At 36.2% G+C, this 23,366-nt stretch overlaps 1 protein-coding gene and 1 non-coding gene across 2 annotated transcripts; both read left to right on the forward strand.

Annotated features, from left to right (window-relative positions):
• The first annotated feature begins 7,915 nt into the window (after positions 1-7,915).
• Positions 7,916-11,162, forward strand: LOC103947032 (transcription factor bHLH30). Its single transcript, XM_009357876.3, has 2 exons — positions 7,916-9,198; positions 10,186-11,162. Exons 1-2 carry the CDS (start codon positions 8,632-8,634, stop codon positions 10,672-10,674), a joined length of 1,056 nt encoding a protein of 351 aa, XP_009356151.2. The 5' UTR covers positions 7,916-8,631; the 3' UTR covers positions 10,675-11,162.
• A 3,985-nt stretch (positions 11,163-15,147) lies between these two features.
• Positions 15,148-20,295, forward strand: LOC103947042. Its single transcript, XR_007258747.1, has 14 exons — positions 15,148-15,508; positions 16,369-16,459; positions 16,594-16,678; positions 16,820-16,889; positions 17,057-17,126; positions 17,499-17,568; positions 17,689-17,734; positions 17,841-18,090; positions 18,178-18,383; positions 18,544-18,618; positions 19,446-19,505; positions 19,658-19,738; positions 19,847-19,926; positions 20,035-20,295. It is a non-coding gene; the product is annotated as an uncharacterized LOC103947042 (transcript).
• Positions 20,296-23,366: the final 3,071 nt, after the last annotated feature.

Genomic DNA, 23,366 nt, shown 5'->3' on the forward strand with positions numbered 1-23,366 from the left:
CGGGCCCCTAAGGGGGGTGGATTGTGACATCCCACATCGCCCAGGGGACTGATCCTTAAATGTATATTCCCATCCTACCTAGCGCGAGGCCTTTTGGGAGCTCACTGGCTTCGGGTTCTATGGGAACTCCGAAGTTAAGCGAGTAGCGCGCGAGAGCATTCCCAGGATGGGTGACCCATCGGGAAGTTCTCGTGTGAGTTCCTAGAAACAAAACCGTGAGGGCGTGGTCGGGGCCCAAAGCGGACAATATCGTGCTACAGTGGTGGAGTGGGCCCGGGAAGTGATCCGCCCCGGGCCGGGATGTGACAGATATATTTTCTCACCAGGGCTTATTTTTGTCCAATAGTTGGAGATGGTTTGGGGGGATTTTAAAGCTTATATTTTAAGCTGTATTCCATGGGTTGGAGATGGTTTAAGAAGAGTAAGATAATTTAAATCCAAAATGCAGTGGATTAAAGAGGATGACACTAAAAATACGTTAAAAGCATTTCCTATGCTTAAGGGCTCGTTTGGATGTGCTTTTCAAGTAACTAAAAGCACTTTTAGAGAAAATATTTTTGGGTTCCAAAAGCACTTAAAGTGCTTTCTACAAGAAGCACCTATCACCTATTATATGCTTATCCAAGATTTACTTGCATATTTACTAAAGATTGGTTTTAAAAACATTTTCATCAAAAACGGTTTCAGTCATTTTAAAATCACATCTAAACGAGTCATAAGATTAAAGTGATGCAAAAGCCCTTAATCTGGCAGGTAATACATGTTAAACTCTATAAAGACAGTATATAGTATATACTGCTGCCATGCATGCATTTTCAGCTCCTCTGATTCAGAGAGACATGCACTAGTTTAGGACTCAACTTTCGGCTGGAGAAATGAAATTTCTTGTGGAATTAACAAAGACGTATGAACTGGTGGAGGGTATGATTGGAAGCAGCTAGGGCACTGTCCCACCAAGCCACCCCAAACCCCCCCCCCCCCCCCCTCCCCGTCCTACAAACTAGGATATCAACAACTGGCCGGGTACAAATCAAATAATCAAATATTCTTGTTCTTCCATGATTGGGACACCTACCAGCTCTGTCTATCTACAGGGCTGCAAATTACGAGAACATATATATGCCCAGTCAAGAACCATCGACTGCTTTATTGGGAAATTGAAGTTTTGTGGAATTTGGCTCAAAGTAGAGATTTATCTTGGGCCCACTCAGAGATCTTATAGATCTTCACAAATTAGCTATAACTATAAAACCTCAATTTCACGTTGCCTTTTGGTTATGGAGCTGATATTAGTCTAGGGCTCCGGGAATTGAAGGCCTAGGAAGAAGGACATACAAAATGGAAGGGAATCTTTAACACTTCCGTACCTGGAGATTGAAATGTTGATTGATGATTGATCAATCTGCATCACAAAAACAGGTAATTAAACAGCCTCAACTAAGAGAAAATTTGGTATATCATCGGTTGTACAAAAGTTCCAGTAAAGTTAGAATATTATAAATTGATATGAACATCAAGGAATTGTCTCAAAGCAAATATAGTTGTTGATGATAGTACTCTCTTCCTGCTAGGTTGCTTCTTCTTATTCTTTTTCATAACTGAAGCTCATACAACCATGTGTCTATCTTTATTGTCATATCATATTGCTAGCCACGACTTAAAAAAAATAAACACGTAATTGCATACAACTGGTGAGACACAAAACCTCTCATCAGTAGATTACTTAAACAGTTAACTAAATTAGAGATAATGCCTCGTTGGGAATATTAGGTATATGCTTCAATATGAACTTGCATATGGTGAATCTGAAGTGTTGGCTTCTTCTCCAAAAGTAGGATCCAATTAAGTTGATGGTTTGGTAGGTTTCAACGTTCGGTTGGACTTCAAGTACAAACTTTTGAGAGAAAAATATAATTGATCATATGACTAAATGGGAATATTACGTATGTTAGAAAAGCTGCTGCATTTAAATTCATATATAAACACAGAGAAACAAATGGGATCCTGTTACTTTTCTAATATGTGACAAAAGGATAAAATTATTTAAATGTTCAGTGCCTAATCTCTTGTAGTCTTCTGATAATCTGTTTTATTTATAACAAAGGGCAAAGGGTGATTAATTTATATAATTAAGCAGGGACGCTTTAAGTAAACACCGTCTTTTGGACTTAAGTACTACTACTAGTCTTTGCAACTTGCAAACCAGACTCACCTTTGGCAAAAAGTGTTTTTTAATTAGAAGCACTTCAATGAAAACAATTATTCTTCCGTACGATCTTTACACATATCCTACTATATTTTGTGGCCATCTACATGGACCACATCTTGTATATCAAAAAATATATTGAATATGTTGTATATTAATATACAGATTGCTCCAACAGTTCAACTATAATGCAGATGTTTCAGATCGGAGAATTCAACATATAACATTCCCCCTAGAGTAGTGGTTAATTCAAATAATACTGATTGTATAATAGTCATTTATGTTGGTACATAGGTAAAGAGTGTTTCACATCGGAAAGTTAAGAAATCTTGAATCGGTTTATATAAAAATGAGCTCTGTTCCTGATACTACCAACTGATTTTGAGAAAATCCTCAACTTCCGAACGATAACTACGGGAATTATTTTCATTCAAAAGTATTGAAATAAGCAAGTTGAAATGATCAATATTTTGATCAGCTACAATATTAATTAGTTTGGGAAAAAGGAAATTTAAATTTGCAAGTGGATACTACTATAATTTCGAAAACTCCAGAAGAAATGTGTGGCCACTTACTCACTTAGGAAACAATCTGGTCACAGTCGAAATATGAAATAGGAAGCTGAGATTATTTGCGTGCATGATAAAACTTGGGTTTTAGGCAAGACTAACTACAGTTACTGAGCACCGGGGTTTGTAAGTGGGTTGCTAGAAATCTTTAGAAGGCCAACGTCTAAATGAGTGAAACGGGAAAAAAATTGTAGGCCAAGTACTGTCACTGAGCATCAATTATGAAAGTAGAACATTCCTTTCTTAACAAGCTCTGTCCATATTTGTAAACCTCTGAACTTAACCTTAACAAGCTATGCCTTTCTTATGAAGGCATTGTTTTTTCATTCATCGTAGAAAAGCATTAAACGAGATTAGTTCCTCGGTAATAGTTGACAACAGGTGCAAAACATTTCCTGTCTCCGAAGTCCGAATAGAGGAGACCAATGTTTCCGATGATGGCATTTTTTTCTAATTAAACCTTAACCTTTACAAATTTAATGGTAGGTGGTAACTGTCACAACTAGCAAGAGTATGAATTCATATATCTTCCAGTGGAGGAAGGATATGCATGTCAGTGGATACCTTACAAAATGTGTACAGTATGCATGCATGGTTGGTCCACTAATTAAAGTTTGCTTGTGAAGGCAACTTAGGGCTTTTGCACAAGAGATCCATAATGCGTGTACTTAACCCCTTGTTTTCATGATGGCATCGAACTGTTGGGTTTTTCTTGCTTGTGCTAAAATCTAAATATTATATTCTTAAACTCCTTGAAGACGAGTTCAATTAAGTAACAATAGAGGCCATTTGCTCCTTGAAATCGGAAAGAACTGAACCATTCTTATTTGTAAGAACACTCGGACGGGTTTGTTTTAAATTTTAGTTATCTAGCTCCCCCCCTATGATATTTAGTTTTGGGTAGGCTTTTATACTCTTTTAAAGTATGGTCATGTACTCTTTACTCGAATAATGTTTTTGTAATGTAATTACGTTCATACATAACATCCTAGAATGATCCTACTTTAACAATATATTTGACGTCTATAACATAAGACCAATGAAATGACTTAACCTATGTTCTTATATTTGGGTCTCAAAAAGGTTGTGGATTTATGTAATTTGGTTTTTTCTCCAATTCAAAGACTCAAATCTTAAAAATTAGTCTTATTAATATTTGATCCTTTGCATTGGAAGAGAAAGCATTGGACTCGAAACTCATACTTGAGTTTTAACAATTTGGTTATGTGCAATGGAGATGATGAGACTCAAAACTGAATTTTTTTTTTTTTTTTTTTTTGTTGATCTAACATTTTTTCTAGTTGGCATAAACTCCATTTTGGACTCAATCTCATATTGAAATTAACCCAAACTTGGTCTCAACTTCGCCAGAGACTTCTATATGAGTTTTAATCTCAGATGCATTGGAGAACCTTAGGCTCATATTTAGACTTAAATATAAGATTTGAGTCCAAAGTTTTTGGTTTATTGGAGATGCTCTTACAATAATACATTGTCTTCTGCAATAACCTTACCATTATTAAGTAACTTTGGACGGTAAACTTTGACGATTTCATACAATGTAATAACAATAGATTTTGTGTAATTCAGACATTGAATGTTAATGAAATGTTGTGACACCATTAAATTTGAAGGCATTGAGCTCAAACGTAAATAATAATAATAATAATAATAATAATATTATTATTATTATTATTATTATAATGGATAATTATAATAATAATGGATAATTATGGCGTAAACTAATGAAAACTTATGAGTGTAACAAGATGTCTGTGGTGTAACAATCAAAGTTGCTAATTAATCTAGTAAACAATATATCATTTTATAACTCCACTATTATTAATATTATGTAACATTAGACATATTATTAAAGGTATGGTATAATTTACTAATAAACTGTTTTATGTTTATAAATTTAAATTTATTAAAGGTATGGTATAATTTCCGTTTGTTTTTAGTTTTACCATTGATATATTGTATGTTTTGATTATTTGTTTTGAAGTCATAGTTTCTTGGAATGGGGAGGAGTAGTCAAGAAGCATGAAAATTTGTCCAAAGGAAAAGCCAGAAAAAGCATATGAACATTGGTTAAAAAAGATGTGAAGGGAAGTCAAAGAACACTCATCATATAAACCAACACACAGACACAGCTGGTAATGAAGTTGGAAGCTTAATTGGCGATGCCTGCAGGAGAGAGGGAGGCATTAAGCAGCAATAAGCACGAATAGTGGTGAGAGGGAACAACCGTCATGACAGGGTGGGACTGATGTCATCATCAACCCCACATAAAGCCTTCTCATGCGTTTTGTTAGTGGTGCTGCAGCTATCATCAAATGTTTGAATCAGCATGCTGTAATATATATATATATATATATATATATATATATGTGTGTGTGTGTGTGTGTGTGTTTGTATGTATGTATGTATGTATATATATATAAGCACCTATATATAAAACCCAAAATAATGTGTATAACAAAAATAATATTAAGAAGCTACCGAAAAGATAGGAAGAAGGGTATAATTAAAAAGTTAATTTGCGACCAAACTAGCCATGCGTGTGACCAGTGACCACAAAGTCTCTCCAAAGGTAAACCCCCCATAGTCTCCGAGCCCTAGAAAAATTGTTTAAAAACAAATAAATGATGTGTGTATATGATATAAAAATACACATAACATCTATAAAGCTACAACCTACAAAGCTTCCAGGTTGCAGAAGAAAATAGTAACAGTGCCTTGTGACTGACCCAATTTAAAGAGAAGAGTAGAACCGTCCCAAAATGTTGGGATAGGAGGTGCACTAGAGGAGACAATATTGGAATGAACTTGTTTGTACTTGTTACTTGATGGGTTTAATTCATCATTTTAAAGATAAACAATTTAGTTAGCTATAGCCAAAGCTTGGCTTTAGGTCAAGGGTAATGCTAGTAAGACTAAATTTGTAGACAAAATTTGAAAATTAAATGATTTGTTGTCAATATGAATGAGCACATTTATCAACGCTTAAGTAATAATATAATCATCAATTTCCATATCATTTAATTTACAAAATTTTGTCTACATATTTAATCTCCCTATCATTACCCTTAGGTCAAAACCCTTGTTGGCTAAAGCCACTTTAGATCAAAGCCCTTGTTGTCTTTAGCTTAAGTGGCGACAATGGCGAGTGAGGGCGGGATATTAAGGATTGGGTTGCGGAGAGATTTTTCAATGTGCTTGAAACACAGTCCAGTACACTAAGTATCATAATACAAGTGGTTGGATACTTGAAGAAAAAGTTTCCAACCACTGTATTATGACACTTAGTGTATTGAGCTGTGTTCCCCTTAAAATTTTCTCAGAATTAGGGTTTAGAAGTTAATTTCCTTCAATGTAATGAAAAGATAGAGTAATGGTAGGTAGATTAAATTTACAAACCAAATGATATGTCGCCAATAAAAAAATAAGCACGTTAATCAATACTTAAGTAATAATTTAATTATCAACTTTCATGTCATTTAGTTTACAAAATTAGTCAACCTAGCATTATCCCGAAAAAGATAAGTCATTTTCAATTAAAAGTATTTATCAAAAGAATTAAGACAAAAAATGGGGATCACTCTCTCACTAAAAAAAAATCATTATTGTGTTGGAAAGGGAAATAAGTAAAAGGTAATTAGTGTTAGTGATTTTTGGCTACCCATGCTGCTGCTATAAATATATACACATATTCAAGTTAACTGTGGGATTACCCAGAAGGCATTGACAGCAAATAGCTTTAAGGCATGTTAATATTCTTGTATCTTGCTTTTACCACAAAGGCATGATAAGTACAAAAGAAGATGTTTACTCTCTTGCCAACCAGCAACCAATAGGGGCGGAGAACTAGGACTCCTGGTACAAGATTAGGAGAACGACAACATTTACAAGAGTGGAGGGAGGGGCCTGGAATGGCGTGCCCAGTTGCCACACAACAAAGTGTTTTGGAAACATCAATTATTCCCCTTCCTCCCTCCCCTTGGAATTGGATCCTCTCTTGAGCTTGGGCTCAGGATCCTTTTGACCGATACACAAGGGCCGTTAGATTTTGATCCAACAGTTACAATTATTATAACTTTTAAAGTACCCTCTATTTGTAGCCGTTGGATCAAAATCTAACAGCCCTTATATGTCGGTCAGGAGGATCCTGAACCCAAACTCGAGAGAGGATCCAATTCCCTTCCCCTTGGTGTTATTGTTGCTGTGGCCTTTCAAGTTTTAGTGGGAAATCTTACCAACTACCAAATGATATACACTTTTTCATATTTTCCCTATGTATTCATCATTTTGACCTAGTTGGAATGTGACCAAAAAATAAGCTACAACAATTATAATTAATGACATATAAGGGGTTATGAATAAGAAATTATATTATATTGAAAACGTTAGTATAGTGATACATCAATCTAACAATTTAGTGTTATATTGTTTACTTTTTCACCCTGTAATTGAGTCTAGCGGAGGAGTATGAAAGATGCCTTTGAAATTGAACTTGCTTCTTCACCCAAATATCTCATGATAATGGAATTGTACAACGTTCCAAACTCAAAAGGACCGGAAAGAAGCATAAGCAATATGCAATTGTACCCCATGTATTTGTAGAGACATGAGACTGGTAGCCAAGGTATAATACTGAGAGAGAGAGAGAGAGAGAGAGAGAGAGAGAGAGAGAGAAGGGGGTGGAGTGTGCTCCAAGACACAATGATTACATAGTCTTGGGGAAGCAGAAAGGGTGGCATGGAAATAGCCAAGAGTATGGAAGAACGTGGGGACTTGACCGAGGTATAAATTAAGGAAGGGAAAGGCCAATTCTTAAATCATGAAAATAAATTGAATAATATATAACAATGTATAAAATGAAATAAAAAAATTAGAAAAACAAAAAGAGAAAGGGTTTGGCTAAGCCTTTTATCATGATGATACTTCTCAGCCTTTTTGGTCTTTTGTTGGTCGACAATCTGTGTGTTGTGTGTTCAGTCTGGTTAATTGTGCTGCCTGCTTGTGTTTCCCATCCCTAGCTACCTCTCCGCCTTCCACTCAATCCTCTCTCTCTCTCTCTCTCTCTCTCTCTCTCTCTCTCAGTAGTACTACTGCACTCCCAGAGAGTAATTATTTGCTTTGAACCAATCAAAAAGCAACAAAGAAATTGCTACTTTATTTACATGGAGATTATGTTTTCTTGGGTTTAAATTATGTATAATGTGTATATAAAAAATGAAAATATTGGAAAGGGAAAAATGAATAAAGTAGAGAAGGGATCCATCCCCACCCTGAAAGCTACAGGAATGGAATGGATAGAGAATGCCGTAAGAAGAAAGGAAAGGAGACTAGCAGTAATCAACAGACTATGTATTTAGAGTAGTGGAAAGGGTGGAGAGAGAGAGTCACAGGATTAGAGAGAGAAAAGAGTTGAGAGAGGGGAGAGTGCAAAAAAAAAAAAAAAAAAAAAAAAAAAAAAAAAGAAAAAAGAATACAAAGGAAGCAAAAAGATACCAACAAAGCACAAAGGAAAAGCAAAGCTCAGTTGAAAACCAAGGATAAAAAGGGTCGTCACCCCCACAAACATAAAGCCCACAAAGGCGTGGCAGATCAAAAAACCTACCCGAGTGATAGAGATAGAGAGAGAACAACAAAAACCACAAGAGAGAGATAGAAGAACATCGATCATCCATAAACACCAAAACCCTCCATATACATATACATATACATATATATATTTATATTCCTTTGATTCCCCTTCATCCTTATCTTCAATTCCGTGGCTTTTACAATCATTAGTTTCATCGTTTTATGAAACCCTAGCCAGAAGCCGTGAAATATACGCGAGAAGGGAAGATGATGTGTGGGAAGGAAGAAGATCAAGGGGAGTGCTCTCAGTCAGTCCAAAACCTACAAGCTTTTCAAGAACACTTGTTTCTCCAACAACAACAGCATCATCAGATGCAACAGCACCAACAAGGTGGTTTGATTTTTCCACATGATCATCAACCTCCTCCTCCAACTCCAATCTTGCAGCCATGGACTCTCCCACCGATCTACAACCCAACCGCCCACGATCCTTTTCTCCTCCCAACTCCTCCCCAAATTCCGTCGTCATCATCCTACGCTTCTTTCTTCAACCGAAGACCTCCTTCTCTCCAGTTCACATACGACGGTTCAGCGTCTGACCACCACCACCACCACCACCTCAGAATCTTGTCTGAGACGCTTGGACCGATGGTTCAACCGGGTTCGGGCGCTTTCGGTCTTCAGGCCGAATTAGGTAAGTTGACTGCCCAAGAAATCATGGACGCCAAGGCACTCGCCGCTTCTAAGAGTCACAGCGAGGCTGAGAGGAGACGAAGAGAGAGAATCAACAATCATCTCGCCAAGTTGCGCAGCTTATTGCCCAGCACCACCAAAGTAAGTATATACTGAAAATAATAAGGAAACGACCAAAAAAAAAAAAACACCTCTCATCCATATATAGGTGATATATCATGCGTGTACAACATAATTTCTTTTTTGTTACATCAGAAGATTGAACGCTGAACCTAGCCCCTCTTAACCATCACCTACCCACCATCTCCAGCGAGCTGCAACATTTTGTATTTTATATAGGGGACATTATTCTCTTTTTCCTACGCTTTTTCGATTTCTCTTGTTTTGTTTGAAATGAGCTAGCTTTTATATTTCAATCCAAGATCTCTGTGGATCTTAAGATTCTAGTAGGCTTTAAGATTATGCACGCTTCCATCAAGAGTCAAGACCTAGCTACCTTTCATTAGAAATGAGGTTACATTTTATGAATAAGCTTCTCCATCTTTTTCTTGTTTCTTTTGGGTTCTTCTTTCTGAGTCGTGTGGTAGTTCCGAGGTGAGAAAGGAAAAAGGAAAAAACCAATGAAAAAGGAAGAGTAAGCGTCATGTCGAAGGGTTGATATGATAAAGAGGAACCATGGAGCAGTTAAAAAGCTTCCCATGGAAATTTCTTGCCGGAAATATCATATATATCGCCCATCAGTCAAACCATGTTCGAGAAATCAAGAACTTAAAGTCCAGACAAAGTAGCACCCTTGTCAGTCACTATATGCGCCCATCCCATGCTCTTCCTTCAAAAACCCCGCCATTCATCAAAATAACATTTTTTTTTTCTTTTTGTCAACCAATCAATTTGTTAGATTAAATGTTAAATTAGGGAGCTGACAATGTTCAAACTAACGTTGTGGTGCAAAGATAACACTCATCTCCACCACTGTGATAAAATGTCATTTGCTCAAAATAACATCAATTAATTAACCTAATTTTTTTAGTGGTGGAATGCAATATTAATTAAGCATTAAACCAATTAAATAGGGTTTGGATATAAGCGGTGTTTTTGTTAAGTCTCTTTTTGGTTTTTGTGATATAGACGGACAAAGCGTCATTGCTAGCAGAAGTGATACAACACGTGAAAGAGCTGAAACGCCAAACTTCCCTGATCGCTGAGACGAGTCCAGTACCGACCGAAACCGACGAACTACTATTAGACGATGCATCGGACGAGGATGGTAAGTTTGTGATAAAGGCCTCGCTTTGCTGTGAGGACCGGTCGGATCTCCTGCCTGACCTAATCAAGACTTTGAAAGCCTTGCGCTTGAGAACGCTCAAAGCCGAGATCACCACACTCGGCGGACGTGTGAAGAACGTGTTGTTCATCACCGGAGAAGAAGACTCGAGTAGTAGCGGGGGAGAGCAAGTACAAATGCAGCATCAACAGTATTGTAAAAGTTCGATTCAAGAAGCGCTGAAGGCTGTCATGGAGAAGACCGGCTGCGGCGATCAGGATCAATCTTCCACAGGGAGTGCTAAGAGACAAAGGACTAATAACATCAATATCCTTGAACACAGGTCCCTCTGACTAATTAAGGTCATGCTTAGGGTTTACTAGTTTTAATTAAACTTCTTTTATTTCTCTTGGTGGTTTTTGTTCTTTTGTTTCGTTTGGCGTGTTTGTTGTAGTGTATTTCCGTGAGTGCACAAATGGGTAATGATGGTGTGGTTTGTGTACCACCTGCATTACTCCAAAAAATTGGTGAGAGAGAGAGAGAGAGAGATGGAGAGATATGCAGAGAGAGAAGGGCTTTGGTTTGCCAGGAAGGGAAAAAACAGTGAAGGATCTTTTTCGTGAGGAGAGAAACCTTATATAAAATCCAAAGATAGAAACTAAAGTACATCATGGTCTTTGATTTGATCCGGTTTCAACTCAAAGTTGCAGTCTGTCTGTGTTATGTGTTGGGGTTTTTGTTTTTTTTGCTACTAGTTTTGTTGATCACTCTCTATCTAATCAGAGAATTGATCAGAACAGTTGTAGTACTGGTGGAACTACATATATATAGTACTGTTTCACTAGTCAGTTCTCTTGTGGTAATGATAATGGTGACGATGTCGTTTTGTCATGTGGTGTGTAATGTCGTCCCCACAACAAAATTGGCCACCAGCACTGGTCACCAAGTTTGTACCACTCTCCATTCTTACTGCTACAATTCGTACGTACAGAGCTCTATTGTTCTTTTTGGTAATGAGCTCTATTGTTTAGGAAAGGAAAACAATCAAAACCCTAACGGGCGAGTGCGAGGTATCCAGTTTCAGTTTTATCAGACCTCTTTTATTACTTATATTTACTGATTTAATTAGAGCACAAGTACCACTCATGAATGTACATATTCTACTACATATTAATATATATGTTTTGTGTATTTTAATTTGGATCTTTTATATTCTCTTCTTTTATTTTGTCACCCTTTAATTTCTTGGAGGAATATATCATACATGCACTTGGTTATTGGTGTGTGTATATATATATATATATGTGTGTGCGCGCGCGCGCGCGCGCGTGCGATGTTTATATATAGCCTGTTGATATGGAGTAATCAATATAATCTTCTAAAAGTACAAGTATTAGCGTCTTATGGTTACGTATATGCATGGTTGCATGAACATGCACAATATCACCTCCCTTAAGTTTCATTTTGGCCTTCTCTCTTATCTTTGGTTGGGGGATCACAAATTAACTTAAATTAATTACCAGACTACGTACTCGAAGTACAAACTATTAATTATGACAACGTCATTGCAGGCAAATATTGCCTTATAGCTCGATCGTATATGTTGATCGATTGGGGCCTATGCAGCCGCTTCCAACATTGTAGTTAGATATCATGCATAGGGATGGGCAAAATACCGATGGATTTGGGTAACCGCAGTTACCCGTTCATTTAAAGTTCACGGTTACCGTTATGGGTAACTGTTTAAACAAACAAACGGTTCTAGGTATAATCGTTTATCCGTAAAATTTAAATAGACGATTATGAGTATTATCCGTGTTATAATGGGTATTCATCGGTTATGTGTATTACCCGCAGTTATAACGGACATCCATTTACCCATTTAATTTAATATATGTAAAATTAAAAAAAAATTAAAACCCTAAATTTTCAATCTCTCTACCAGACTCAGAGTCTTAAACGCCCCGTCCCCCGCTCACCTCTCCCTCATCATTGCCCTCTCCCTCCTCGTTGTCCTCTCTCTCATCTCCGACGCTCATCTATCTCTCCTCGCCGGTCATAAATTGAAAGATAGATTAGAAACAGATCGTTAGAACAAATTAACGTGTCATTTTAAACCAATGGGAACATCAGATAAACATATTTCATTCAGGTGACACCGCGACAGTACCAGTTTGTCCATTCATGTCATTAGATTCATGGGAAGTCACGCCGCAACTACAAAACCGATAGGCCAAAAGAATCATAACATAATTACAACATCACTCGAGCACGAAACAGATCTACGGTATTTAATTGTCAGAAAATGAAAATTATGATAAAATTTTATTTTGTAATTTTTAAGTTGTTAAAAAAATAAAAAATAAAAAAAAGAATAAACAGGTAACGGGTAAATGATTATGGTTAAATGGGTAAACGGTTGTTGTTAAATGGGTAAACGGTTATGGTTAAATGGGTAAACGGTTATGGGTATGGGTATAACCATTTATGCAATTACCCAACGAGTAAACGGTTATGCAAGTATGAACATAAACGATTATGGGTAAATAATCGCGGTTACCCGTCCGCCATAACCGTTGCCCATCCCTAATCATGCACCAAGTTCATATATAATTTATGGGAAATCTAGCCTCGTAAGCATGGGGTGCTGCATTAATACTTAATAGTATGTTAAAATATGGTTGTTCTACTGAAATTGGTCAGATTAATTGATCAACAATAAGGTTGTCCATAATTTCAGATTACTTTTATTAATATACAATGATTTTGTAAGCCACACAATGATTGAATTATAAAACTTAAGTGGATATTAAGGCTTGACAATTAATTAGGAGTATAATTTTTCCTCCTGGAGGCAAGATGAAGCATGCATGCAACTTTTGGCTGATGGCAATGAACAAAGTCAAATCTATCCACAATGTATGTGTTTTTTTTTTTTTTTTTAAGCATTCGATTGATCGCAAATCGCAATTACATACACCGACTCCTATACACATCCGCCTGTAGGCTGTAAATAGGAAGAGATGTATATTTTGGGCCGAGCAGCATAATGTCTTGAATAGTTTTGGGCCCTAAAGTTTGGGTTAACCTGATCTAATATTTCAGTGGACTGGAAACATAGGCCGACGTATCACGTGATCAGTTTGTTACGAAAGCAAAACCTCAATACTTCTCAATGGCCCGTATTCCATTCAGAAATAAAATAACTACTCAACTTTAGTAATATAAACCACGAGCTGGTGGCCTAATGATAAATAGTGAATTGCGAGATTTCCTTCAAACTAAAATTTGGAGGTTTTGAGTTCAAAACCCGCTGCTAGTATGGAAGCTAGACTTGTGGCTGAAGGCTAGCATTTTTAGTGCTTTTTCCATAATTCACTTGTACTTTCAATAGAGATTGACACCTTCATCAAAAAAAGCTTTGTCAGATTTGTGGTCAGAAGAAGGCTAAAAGCCAGCATTTTTAGTGCTTTTTCTATAATTCACTTGTACTTTTAATAAAGATTGACACTTTCATTAAAAAAAAAAAAAAGAAAAAAAAAAGAAAAGAAGCTTTCAGTCATATACTTTCAAACGTACCTTTAATTGGCATATTATGAAGAAAAATTATCCCTTGTAATTCTCATTAAAATAGTTGGTTTAAGATTTCTTCATGACTTTGTTAAGACAAAATATAAAAAAACGACGTCCATATTATTTAACATTCATTGAATATGATGAGGTATCCAAACTAAACAAACGAGCCAATTATGTTTTGACAGCAACTAAGAAAAAGAAGAAAACAATAGGAAAAGTAAAAGATATATATACTACATAGTTAAATCAACATTTTTTTTTATTGAAAATGATGCTTTACTAAATATCAGATGAAAGTATAAGATAGAAAAATCAATCTATCAAAGACTCAAGCGTGAATATTATAAATTAAAATTGTGCCTCAATTAAATGATGTATTGTTTGATCACCTTTACGGTGTGCAAAAACAAAATGTCTTACAAAAATAAATGTGTTGGAAGAAAACGCTGTTGATGCGAACTTCGATAAAAAACTTTCCGAAGAGAGAAATACGAAAGGGACTCAAAAGTAGAACTCTCTAGACTTTCTGCCACCTCATATTTATGATATAATATTTGCACGAGAATTGACTTTAAATTGTAAGATAGCATGAGCTATAGAAAATCGTACTTTGAGATAATCTCTTTCAAAAAAGAAGTAATGCGAGAGAAATAAAGAAGGGAGAGAACCTTACTCCAATTACAAAGACAAAGAACCACATTGAAAGTACCATCAAAATAGACAAAAGTAGGATGCCGCAATCAAAATGCCAATGCACATTACCCTTTTAAATCAAAAGAATCACAGTTGTGCCTCCCATTTGTAACTCCAATAGCAAATGTCTCTCAAATCTTATCCGCTCTTAAAACATCAAATCAAACCCAGAATTGATTATTCCAATTACAAATATGTATTATTCTTTTGGAACTTCCCATCATACAACAATCATTTTGGTATCTCTCTAATTGTACTTTTAATTAAGGGTAGGTTGCAAAATCATTATTGTACGATGTGAAGTTCTAAAAGACTAATACATATATGCACTCTAATAGATGGAGAGTTGTGTTTTCACATATACGTTTTGGTTTTGAAACTTTCTTTTTTTCTTTAAATTCGTCGTAATAGTGTCAAGCATCCTTGCTTTTTTTAATAATAATATAAATTTAAAAAATAAAATAAAAAATATTTGCAGTGTAATTCAAGGGCAATTTCGTCAACAAAAAAAAAACTCCCGCAAGCAACCCTTTAGCGTGAAAGTGAAGTCGAAGAATGAAAAATAAAAAACAGAAACAAAGACAAACGACGCTTCAAACATAACCTCGAAGAAGTCTCCTTTCCTGTCTTTCATCTGATCATTTTGAGACCTCCGACACCCTTCCTCTTCGCTCCTCCGCTCTCTCACCGTGTCGGTACACTCCCCTGTAAATTCCGTCCTCTGCGGAAAGAGATTCAGAGACAGAAAACCTCAATTTCTTCGCAGCGGTACTTTCAGGAAATGTTGGTTCAGAGGAGAGTGATGACGTGGCGGTCGGTGGCCAAGTCTCTCCAAATACTTGTCGCCCACGCGTCGCTTTTCACGTTCACGACTCTCCTCGTTCTGAAGCTCCACCGTTCCGTCCGCTACCCTTGGTGGTTCGTGATTTTCTATTCCCTCTGCTTTTTTGTTGCCTGTTGTTTGGTTGCCGAGAAACTGAGAGAAAATAATAGGGGAAAAACGGAGTCTTTCATATGCGTTTGAATTTTTTATTACCCAAGAGAGTATTAGATACTGTAGCTTTTTCGATTTTTACTGCATTGTTCTCGCAAGCTAAAGGTACCCATTTGTGAGTTTGTGAAGTTTTTACCTTTGTGGGTTCAAATTTCTTTGTTTAGAGAGTGAATTGCTGAGAACCCCCCTCAATTTTCCAGTAAAAAACTTGTGGGTTCTGCTTATTAATTTAAAAAGTTTCCTTCTTGGGCTCGTAGTTGATTCTATTGGGCATGCATTTTCAGTGATCGTGGAAGTTTCTTGCTCGAGATCTGTGGATTTTATGTGATGTTTTTAGTTAGGTTTTGATATGCTTTCTGTTTCAAGTTCTCCTGTGGACTACAATGTTTCGGTATCGGAAATTTCATTAGCTCAATGATTCCATTTTGCAAGATAGTTCAAACTAACCAATGCACTGCCAAATCTATAAAAAAAAAAACAGAGTTGAAAACATGCCAATTTAATTAAGAACTTAACAAGGTGTAAGCCATTCATTGTTTCCATGGTTTTACTGGCGGCTGCGTTTGCATAGTAGTTGTAGCTGATTAGTGAAGAATGTCGAAAGAACCTTTTGAGGACGTCTCATGTAAGAAAACTGCATGATGGTTTCGGTTTTGTTACTTGTAATTGTCTCGAGGGTTTTGAATATCTTTGATGAAGCATAACTTTCTTTAAACCTCTAAAGCTCAGCTGACTTTTTCGGGATTGATTGAATATATAGTGTTCTGTTTTCATAATACTGCAGGATCATATTTTCCCCTCTCTGGCTGTTCCATGTAGTTGTAGCACGAGGCAGATTTTCGTTACCTGCTCCAAAGCTGCCTAATGATCGCAATGTATGAGATTGTATTTCCATTTTTTCGGCATTTGTCCCCACCGTGTGTTATCATTTTTCCATAGACAATCCAATTTATTTATTTATGTTTCAAGTTGAGCAACAAAAAAGTAAATATTTCTTTCTTATGGGCAGTGGGCACCTTTTCATGCTGTCATGGCGACACCGTTGCTTGTCGCATTTGAACTAATGCTTTGTATATACCTTCAGAGCAGATATGGTATACAGGCAACATACTTAATGACAAGGATCACTGAAATCATGTTCTTTATCTATAACATGTTTACTTTTTGGTTGGTCGATAAATGAATTATCAGACAGTCACTTATGATTACTTCTTGGTGAACTTTAATGTGTGCAGTTGTAAGCTTGAAGATTGTCTTTGCACCCTTGTTGGCATTTGAACTAGCAATTCTATTTGATAATGTCAGGTATCTCTATTTCTTCCAATCATATTTCCAAATTTGAACATCGACCTGAGCTGAAAAAGATCTTGTTAATTTCTTCTGTAAGACTCTGTAACTTGCAATGTATCATTTGATGTTTCAGTTAAGTAAATTGTAATACAGCTCAAGTAATTAATGTTTCTATTGTGTAGGATGTGTAAGGCTCTAATGCCTGGAGACGATGAACACGTAAACGATGATGTGATATGGGAAACGCTTCCTGTAAGTGTTTTCCACTATATTTTCATATGATGATTGAGTTGGGAAAGTGCATTTCTTATTCTTAGTAATAATTCTCTTAAATGAATGCAAGTGACAAGCATGACTTGAAATATACGGTTGTCAATTTGTTCTGGCACATTTGTTGTATTATTACGAGCAACTTTTATGTGGCATGCTGAAAAGTGATAATTATATCTGTTATTGGGAAAGAAAAAAAATTAAAGCTGCATTCCCTTGGACAGGCAGTGAATATAAAGATGGTAATTGGTGCGTGATATATTCCTTGTCTGTGTATATTGTATTTATGGAAATCATATGAATTTAAAGTCATTTATACTTTCTATACTAAATTTACCAATCTTTGGCTTCCAGCACTTCTGGATTTCTATATCCATGGTCTTCTTTCTTGCTGCCACAGTATTCACTCTTTTAAAGATAAATGGTAAGCTTAGTTCTGAGCTGTAGTTGCCGCGTGATATATCCTTGTTAGCCTACTGTTAGCAATAACATTACAATGTCATGATGCCTTGCTTTGGCCTGATTAACTTTATTCGACGTACAGGTGATATTTCTGCTCTAGGCTGGTGGGACTTATTCATAAACTTTGGGTACTGGAACTACGTTTGCATTTGTGTATACAGTAATGTTTCAAATTTAATGGTTAGTATTCTTTTTCTTCATCTGCCGAAGTAACCTTTGTATATCCTTCTACAGAATTGCACAGGGTTTTGCCTTTCTTGTTTGCACAAAGTGGTATAATCCAGCTATTCACAGACACGCTCACATTCAAGAACCCTGTTCATCTTCAATGAACGTAAGATACCTTGACTGGAATAGTGGCTTAGTCGTTTCTTCAGATGAAGATCAAGACGAGACTGTAGTATGCAGCCTGCAGGATATCGGTGGGCATATTATGAAAGTTCCTCTAATCATTTTCCAGATCCTACTCTTTATGCACTTAGAGGTATATTCAGTGTTTAAAAGAACCTATTTGTTGGTAGTTTGGAATGTTCTCAACATGTCATCGTCTCAAGTTTATCCATCATTTCAGGGGAGGCCATCGGCTGCTAGGCATATCCCAGTTCCAGTTCTTTTTGCTCCTCTTCTTTTACTGCAAGGAGCTGGTCTTTTGTTTTCTGCATATAGATTAACAGAGAAACTTGTTCTTTTAGTACATAATGGAGTTTTTTCTGTAAGATACATGGACATAGCATCAAAAGTTCGCGAGTATTTTGGATTCTATCGCCGTGGTTCAAGGTCAGGCTTCATTTCTTCGAAATGGAAAATTTAGATATCCTTTGGAGATCTCTACTCCAACAAGCTGTAAACAAAATTCAAGTTATTGTATGGCCAGTATTGTTGGTTATGATTCATTTCATCCTGTTGTCTTGTTAGTTATGATCCATCCTGTTGGCAGGTTATTGGGCTGGTGGTCGATTGACGAAGGAAGTCGAGAGGAACAGGCTAGACTGTATTGTGCAGGGGCTTCAGGGTCTGTGATTTCTATACTCTTCATAACTGCATTTTTTTCTGCAATATTTAGGCAATTTTTCTCCATACCTCCTGCTTTCTTATTGAAACAATATTAAAGAGTCCTTGTTTTCACTTATTTAGAAGTTTTAAGGACCTCAAAATGTTGTGTAGAATCTGTAGATTAGATGCTGGATTTTCCGCAAGGCGTGTTAATGCACACACATGCTTTCATGCTTTTCTGAAATAGGAACACTGATTCTTCCATCTTTCAACTTTTGACCAATCGATCGCACTTTTTGTTGGAAGCTCAAGCACTTTTATTAAAGTACTCTAACCCCAAAAAGCTTCTATTTGTTTCAGGCAAACACTAACGGATGCATTTATTTGGTTATAAGGAGTGTTTGTATGCTGCGAAAAGCACTCACAAATATTCTCGTAGTAACATATGATTGTTCTGTACTGATTCTCTAATTTCAGAAACAGCAAGACTGTAATGTAAAGGATTTCTCAACGGAATTATAATGATCCTTTTCTTTTCACCTGAAATTAAAATTTAGTTATTGCTATACGTTTTTAAATTCCTTCCTCTTCCTTCAGTAATCTAGACAGGTCCTGCTGTTTGTGCCTCGTATTTCCATTGCGTCAGTTGCTAAAATGATTCCCCTCTATGACCTAATCAACTAAACAAACTAATTTGCATTGATAGAATATGTTGCCGTTTTGATTCTTATGTGTTTTTTCCCCTTGTAAGTTCTGTTGCATATATAGATGCCATTTACATTGCATGAAAATAGATGTATCTTGTAAAGTCATCGTCGTCAATTTTTGCTTCGATCTTTTTTTCAGGTATAACACCTTTTCACCCGATATAGTGAAGAAGTTGCCTAGATCGACCTTGTTGAGGAGGTAAACACCATTTTTATTCTCTTGGCCGACGGCTGCCTCTTAATCGAACCATTTGTCTTGGTTTCACCATTGTTATACTGTCTAATTGATATTGGATACATGTAATGTCAGCTAATAATAGTCCTTTAAATACTTCTATTTTCCTATCTCAGATTTGGAAACTGCAAGCTGCACTCAGTGAGCAAACAGAAATCACGAAATTTAGCCAGCAGGAGTACGAAAGACTTCAGAATGTAATGTTTCAACTGCGACTTTTAATATTTTCAATTACGAATAACGAAAATTTCAATGTTGTTTTCATAAATGTCACGAGCCTTACCTGCTTTTGCCGGATCCCGCAGGAAAAGATCCTATGTAGAGTATGCTTTGAAGAACAGATTAATGTAGTCCTGCTTCCATGCCGGCATCACGTTCTTTGCAGGTACCTTCGTAATGTACCCATTCACACCCTCGCAGCACATTATTTACCGGCGTATACAATTTACGTTGATTTGATTCATCGAATTCGTTATTCTTAATGCATTTTCAGCACTTGTTGTGAGAAGTGTAAAAAATGCCCCATATGCCGTGTCTGCATTGAACAGCGACTGCCGATATATCATGTGTAAAGTAGGCCTGAAGACCAGCAGCTCCAGAACTCTTAAGTTGCTTGTGATTTTAGGTTGAATCAAGCAATTGGAAGCTGGAAATTCTTCTTTCTTCACCCATGCCCTTCATGTTGTAATATAATACCAAAAAAGTTGTAAATATAATGTCGTTTTAGTCACCAATTTCAAAGGTGTTGATTGAATTTTCTTGTCCATATCTTTACATTTATGGCTCGCCTACTATCTATATTCTGAATGAGAGGAATTGAATCGAGGAGTTGGAATGGGGTAGAATCAAAGTCGGATTCTTGTTAAAACTATTTACTGAATTTTTTTGGACTCGGAGTATGAATAGTATTGAACCGTATTAGTTGTTTAATAATAAACATGAATCGGAATGAAAATCAATATGATTACTAAAATGTTCTTCCTCTAATAATCTATTTTACATGCGAATCCTTTTTTATTTATTTATTTGGTAAAATATTTTATTTTAACTATGCGTGAAAACTTGTTTTTCATTTTTCATTTTTGAATTATTTTGATTTTGCTGAGAGAACAAAACCTAGCAAAAGAGAGGTTATGCCCGGTTCTTGGGCCTACATGAGTTGGTCTCTAGAGCACTGCTGCCATCGCCAACCACTCTTGGGAAGAGGTATGGGAGGCGACCAGGAGAAGGAGGAACAAAGTGGCAACTTTCGAGTTTCAACGATGTTGGTGTGTCGTAAATATCCAGTTCTAACATAAATTAAGTTTTCAACATCAGCCGTTAAGATTAATCTAACGGCTAAGAAGTAAATGTGTAAATAACATGTGCATATAGACATGTGCACTAGAGAAGCGCCCTTGTGGTGAGTTGGATGGATGTGCAACAAGAGCAATTTGGACTACTCCAAGCAGCGCACCTGCGGTGGGAATCCTTTCTCGTCGCCACCAAACTCGTCTGTGGTTGTTGGGCCGTGCCCAGCCCACCAAAAAGATGGGGCCCACTTTATGCAGTCCCACAATCCGTACAGTGGTGAATGTGCTTGATGTTTTGTCACCCTCCTGTACATGTGGCCATTAATTACAAAAGTACGAAAAAGGTCGGTAGCTATATTACATGGCATTTTATTAAAACATACGAAAAAGCCATATTATATGACATTTTATTAAAACATAAGAAAAGTTGAGCGATAAATTATTCTTACTGTCATTTTACAGAATTGTACATGAAAAGTCTATTTTATACAGCTTTTCGTTCAATTATTATAAAGTCCTTAGAATTTTTTTCTCGTTCGAGAAACTCTCTTCCTTCGGACACTAGTTAATGTGCGTAATGTCTTGTAACTCACATGTACATGTGGCCATTAATTACAAAAGTACGAAAAAGATAGGTTGCTATATCATATGGCATTTTATTAAACCATATGAAGGTATGTATTTAGTATTTTTCTTAAAGCGTTTTTAATCATTTTAAAAACACTTCTAAACAAGATTATAGTAGTTTTCTTTTCAATTAGAATTAACCAATGGTTGATATTATTTTCCTAACGTAACTACTTCATTAGACTTTAGTGGTGAAATAAATAACTATGGTTCACAGGTATTTGCGGTTGTAAAGTGCTTGCTCTAAGAATTATTGCACTCTTTATGGTAAAAATAATTGCAGCATGACTTTTATTATTACTAGTAAATTATTTCTTTCTTTTCAGTTTACTTTATAAAGGTGGATCAAATAATACGTTTCTTTGAATCTTATTAGCAACAGTGTGTCCTACCAATCTCTCCTATTTAGCCGGCTTTGCTTTAAGCTTCAGCGACATTAAAGAAAAACATGTGTGCCCCTAATTAATTGGAAAAACAAAATATTTGCTACAAATTCACACACTCACAACTATTGTTCAAAAAATAAAAAAAAATTCACACACACAAAATATCTAGGTTTCTATCATACCTTTGACGTTGCCATCACCGTAGATTTGGAACCGATCTAACAGCCTAGGCACAGACAATTGCGCGCTTTATTGCTGAGCTAATAGCCCACTTTAGTTGTTCAGTAATACGGTCTCATGATATTCCTCTTCACTTGGAAATAAGGGGTTTTAGCTTCGAATCTTGTAGATGACGAATTCGATGCCAAAGTAGACTGCTCATTGTGTGACTTTACCAAATTTCTTACTCTCTTAATGTAAAAATATTAATATACTCATAAATAAATAAATAAAATAAAATAAAAAGCCCGCTTTAATTGTGGCAGAACCTCAGGAGGGTGGTTGTTGTCAAAGTAGGGCCAAGAAGCAATCTAGTTGCAGCAAAGTAAGTGTAGGGCGTTTTCCAAAACAAAAACAAAAAAACATTAAGTGCAGGGCAACCCAGATTCCTCGACCCAACTTGTAATCTGGCGTTTCTCGAAGTACATGGGAGCCCTGGTTCTTGCAGAGATAATTATTTTCGGAGAATTATCTCTCTATACATGTAAGTAGTAGTGGATCCAAAATTTTAACATTGATAATTCTAATATAAAAGTTCTAGAAAAAAAAAACGAAAATAACATTGAAAAATAAATGGCAAGCTACAACTTCGACAAAAAAAAAAAAAAATACTGTACCACAATTCAATTAATATAAAAAAATCCTAACGAATGTACAATAAATATGTATGAACTAACACTAAAATAGATATGAAAAAAACCTAAGAAATTAACAATGAATAAGACTGAACTTAGTTTAAAATCCGTTAGTGTGTGATTGTTTGACTTTTTATCAAAAACCCTTACCAAAAACCATTATCAAAGACCCTTACATATATGTATTCACTGTTCAGCTTTTTGTTTTTAATTAGTGTTCTTAAAAAATAAAATAAAAAACTAAAACTAAAAATCCTAACAAATTAATAATAAATATGTATGAACTAACACAAAAAATAAGTATGAACTAACAATAAATTAGAAAACTTACAAAAATTTTGATATTGATGTTGATGGCCTTCGCTGGCTTGGGTGGCGTGAGGAATAAGCGACACAGACAATTATGTATATTATATTTTATAAAGTTAAATTTGATTGAAAGCAGCTTGGGTGGTCGTAGGAGATTCTCACAGCCATTTATTCAAGCTTCCGAGTGGTCCCGAGATCACCCTGGTCCCTTAATAAATTTGCCTTGCATGTAAGATGATGGCGCCCTTGTCTTTGAAGGACTCAACGGAATCAACCTTAGAAGGGTGAAGAGGGCCGGGCCGGACGAGAGCTTACGTGGGTTGGCCGGCTGCGAGGCTAGCATCAGCTACGAGCCTC

Source organism: the organism of the source record quoted next, unplaced genomic scaffold (genome assembly GCF_019419815.1).
Source record: "Pyrus x bretschneideri cultivar Hongxiangsu unplaced genomic scaffold, Pyrus_bretschneideri_v1 Contig22, whole genome shotgun sequence".
Taxonomy (NCBI): domain Eukaryota; kingdom Viridiplantae; phylum Streptophyta; class Magnoliopsida; order Rosales; family Rosaceae; genus Pyrus; species Pyrus x bretschneideri.

Bases quoted from the DNA above. Each gene is read 5' to 3' on its own strand.
- LOC103947032 (XM_009357876.3), top strand. From the start codon at position 8,632: ATGATGTGTGGGAAGGAAGAAGATCAAGGGGAGTGCTCTCAGTCAGTC. The intron at 9,199-10,185 runs GTAAGTATATAC...TTTGTGATATAG, and splicing joins TATTGCCCAGCACCACCAAA to ACGGACAAAGCGTCATTGCT.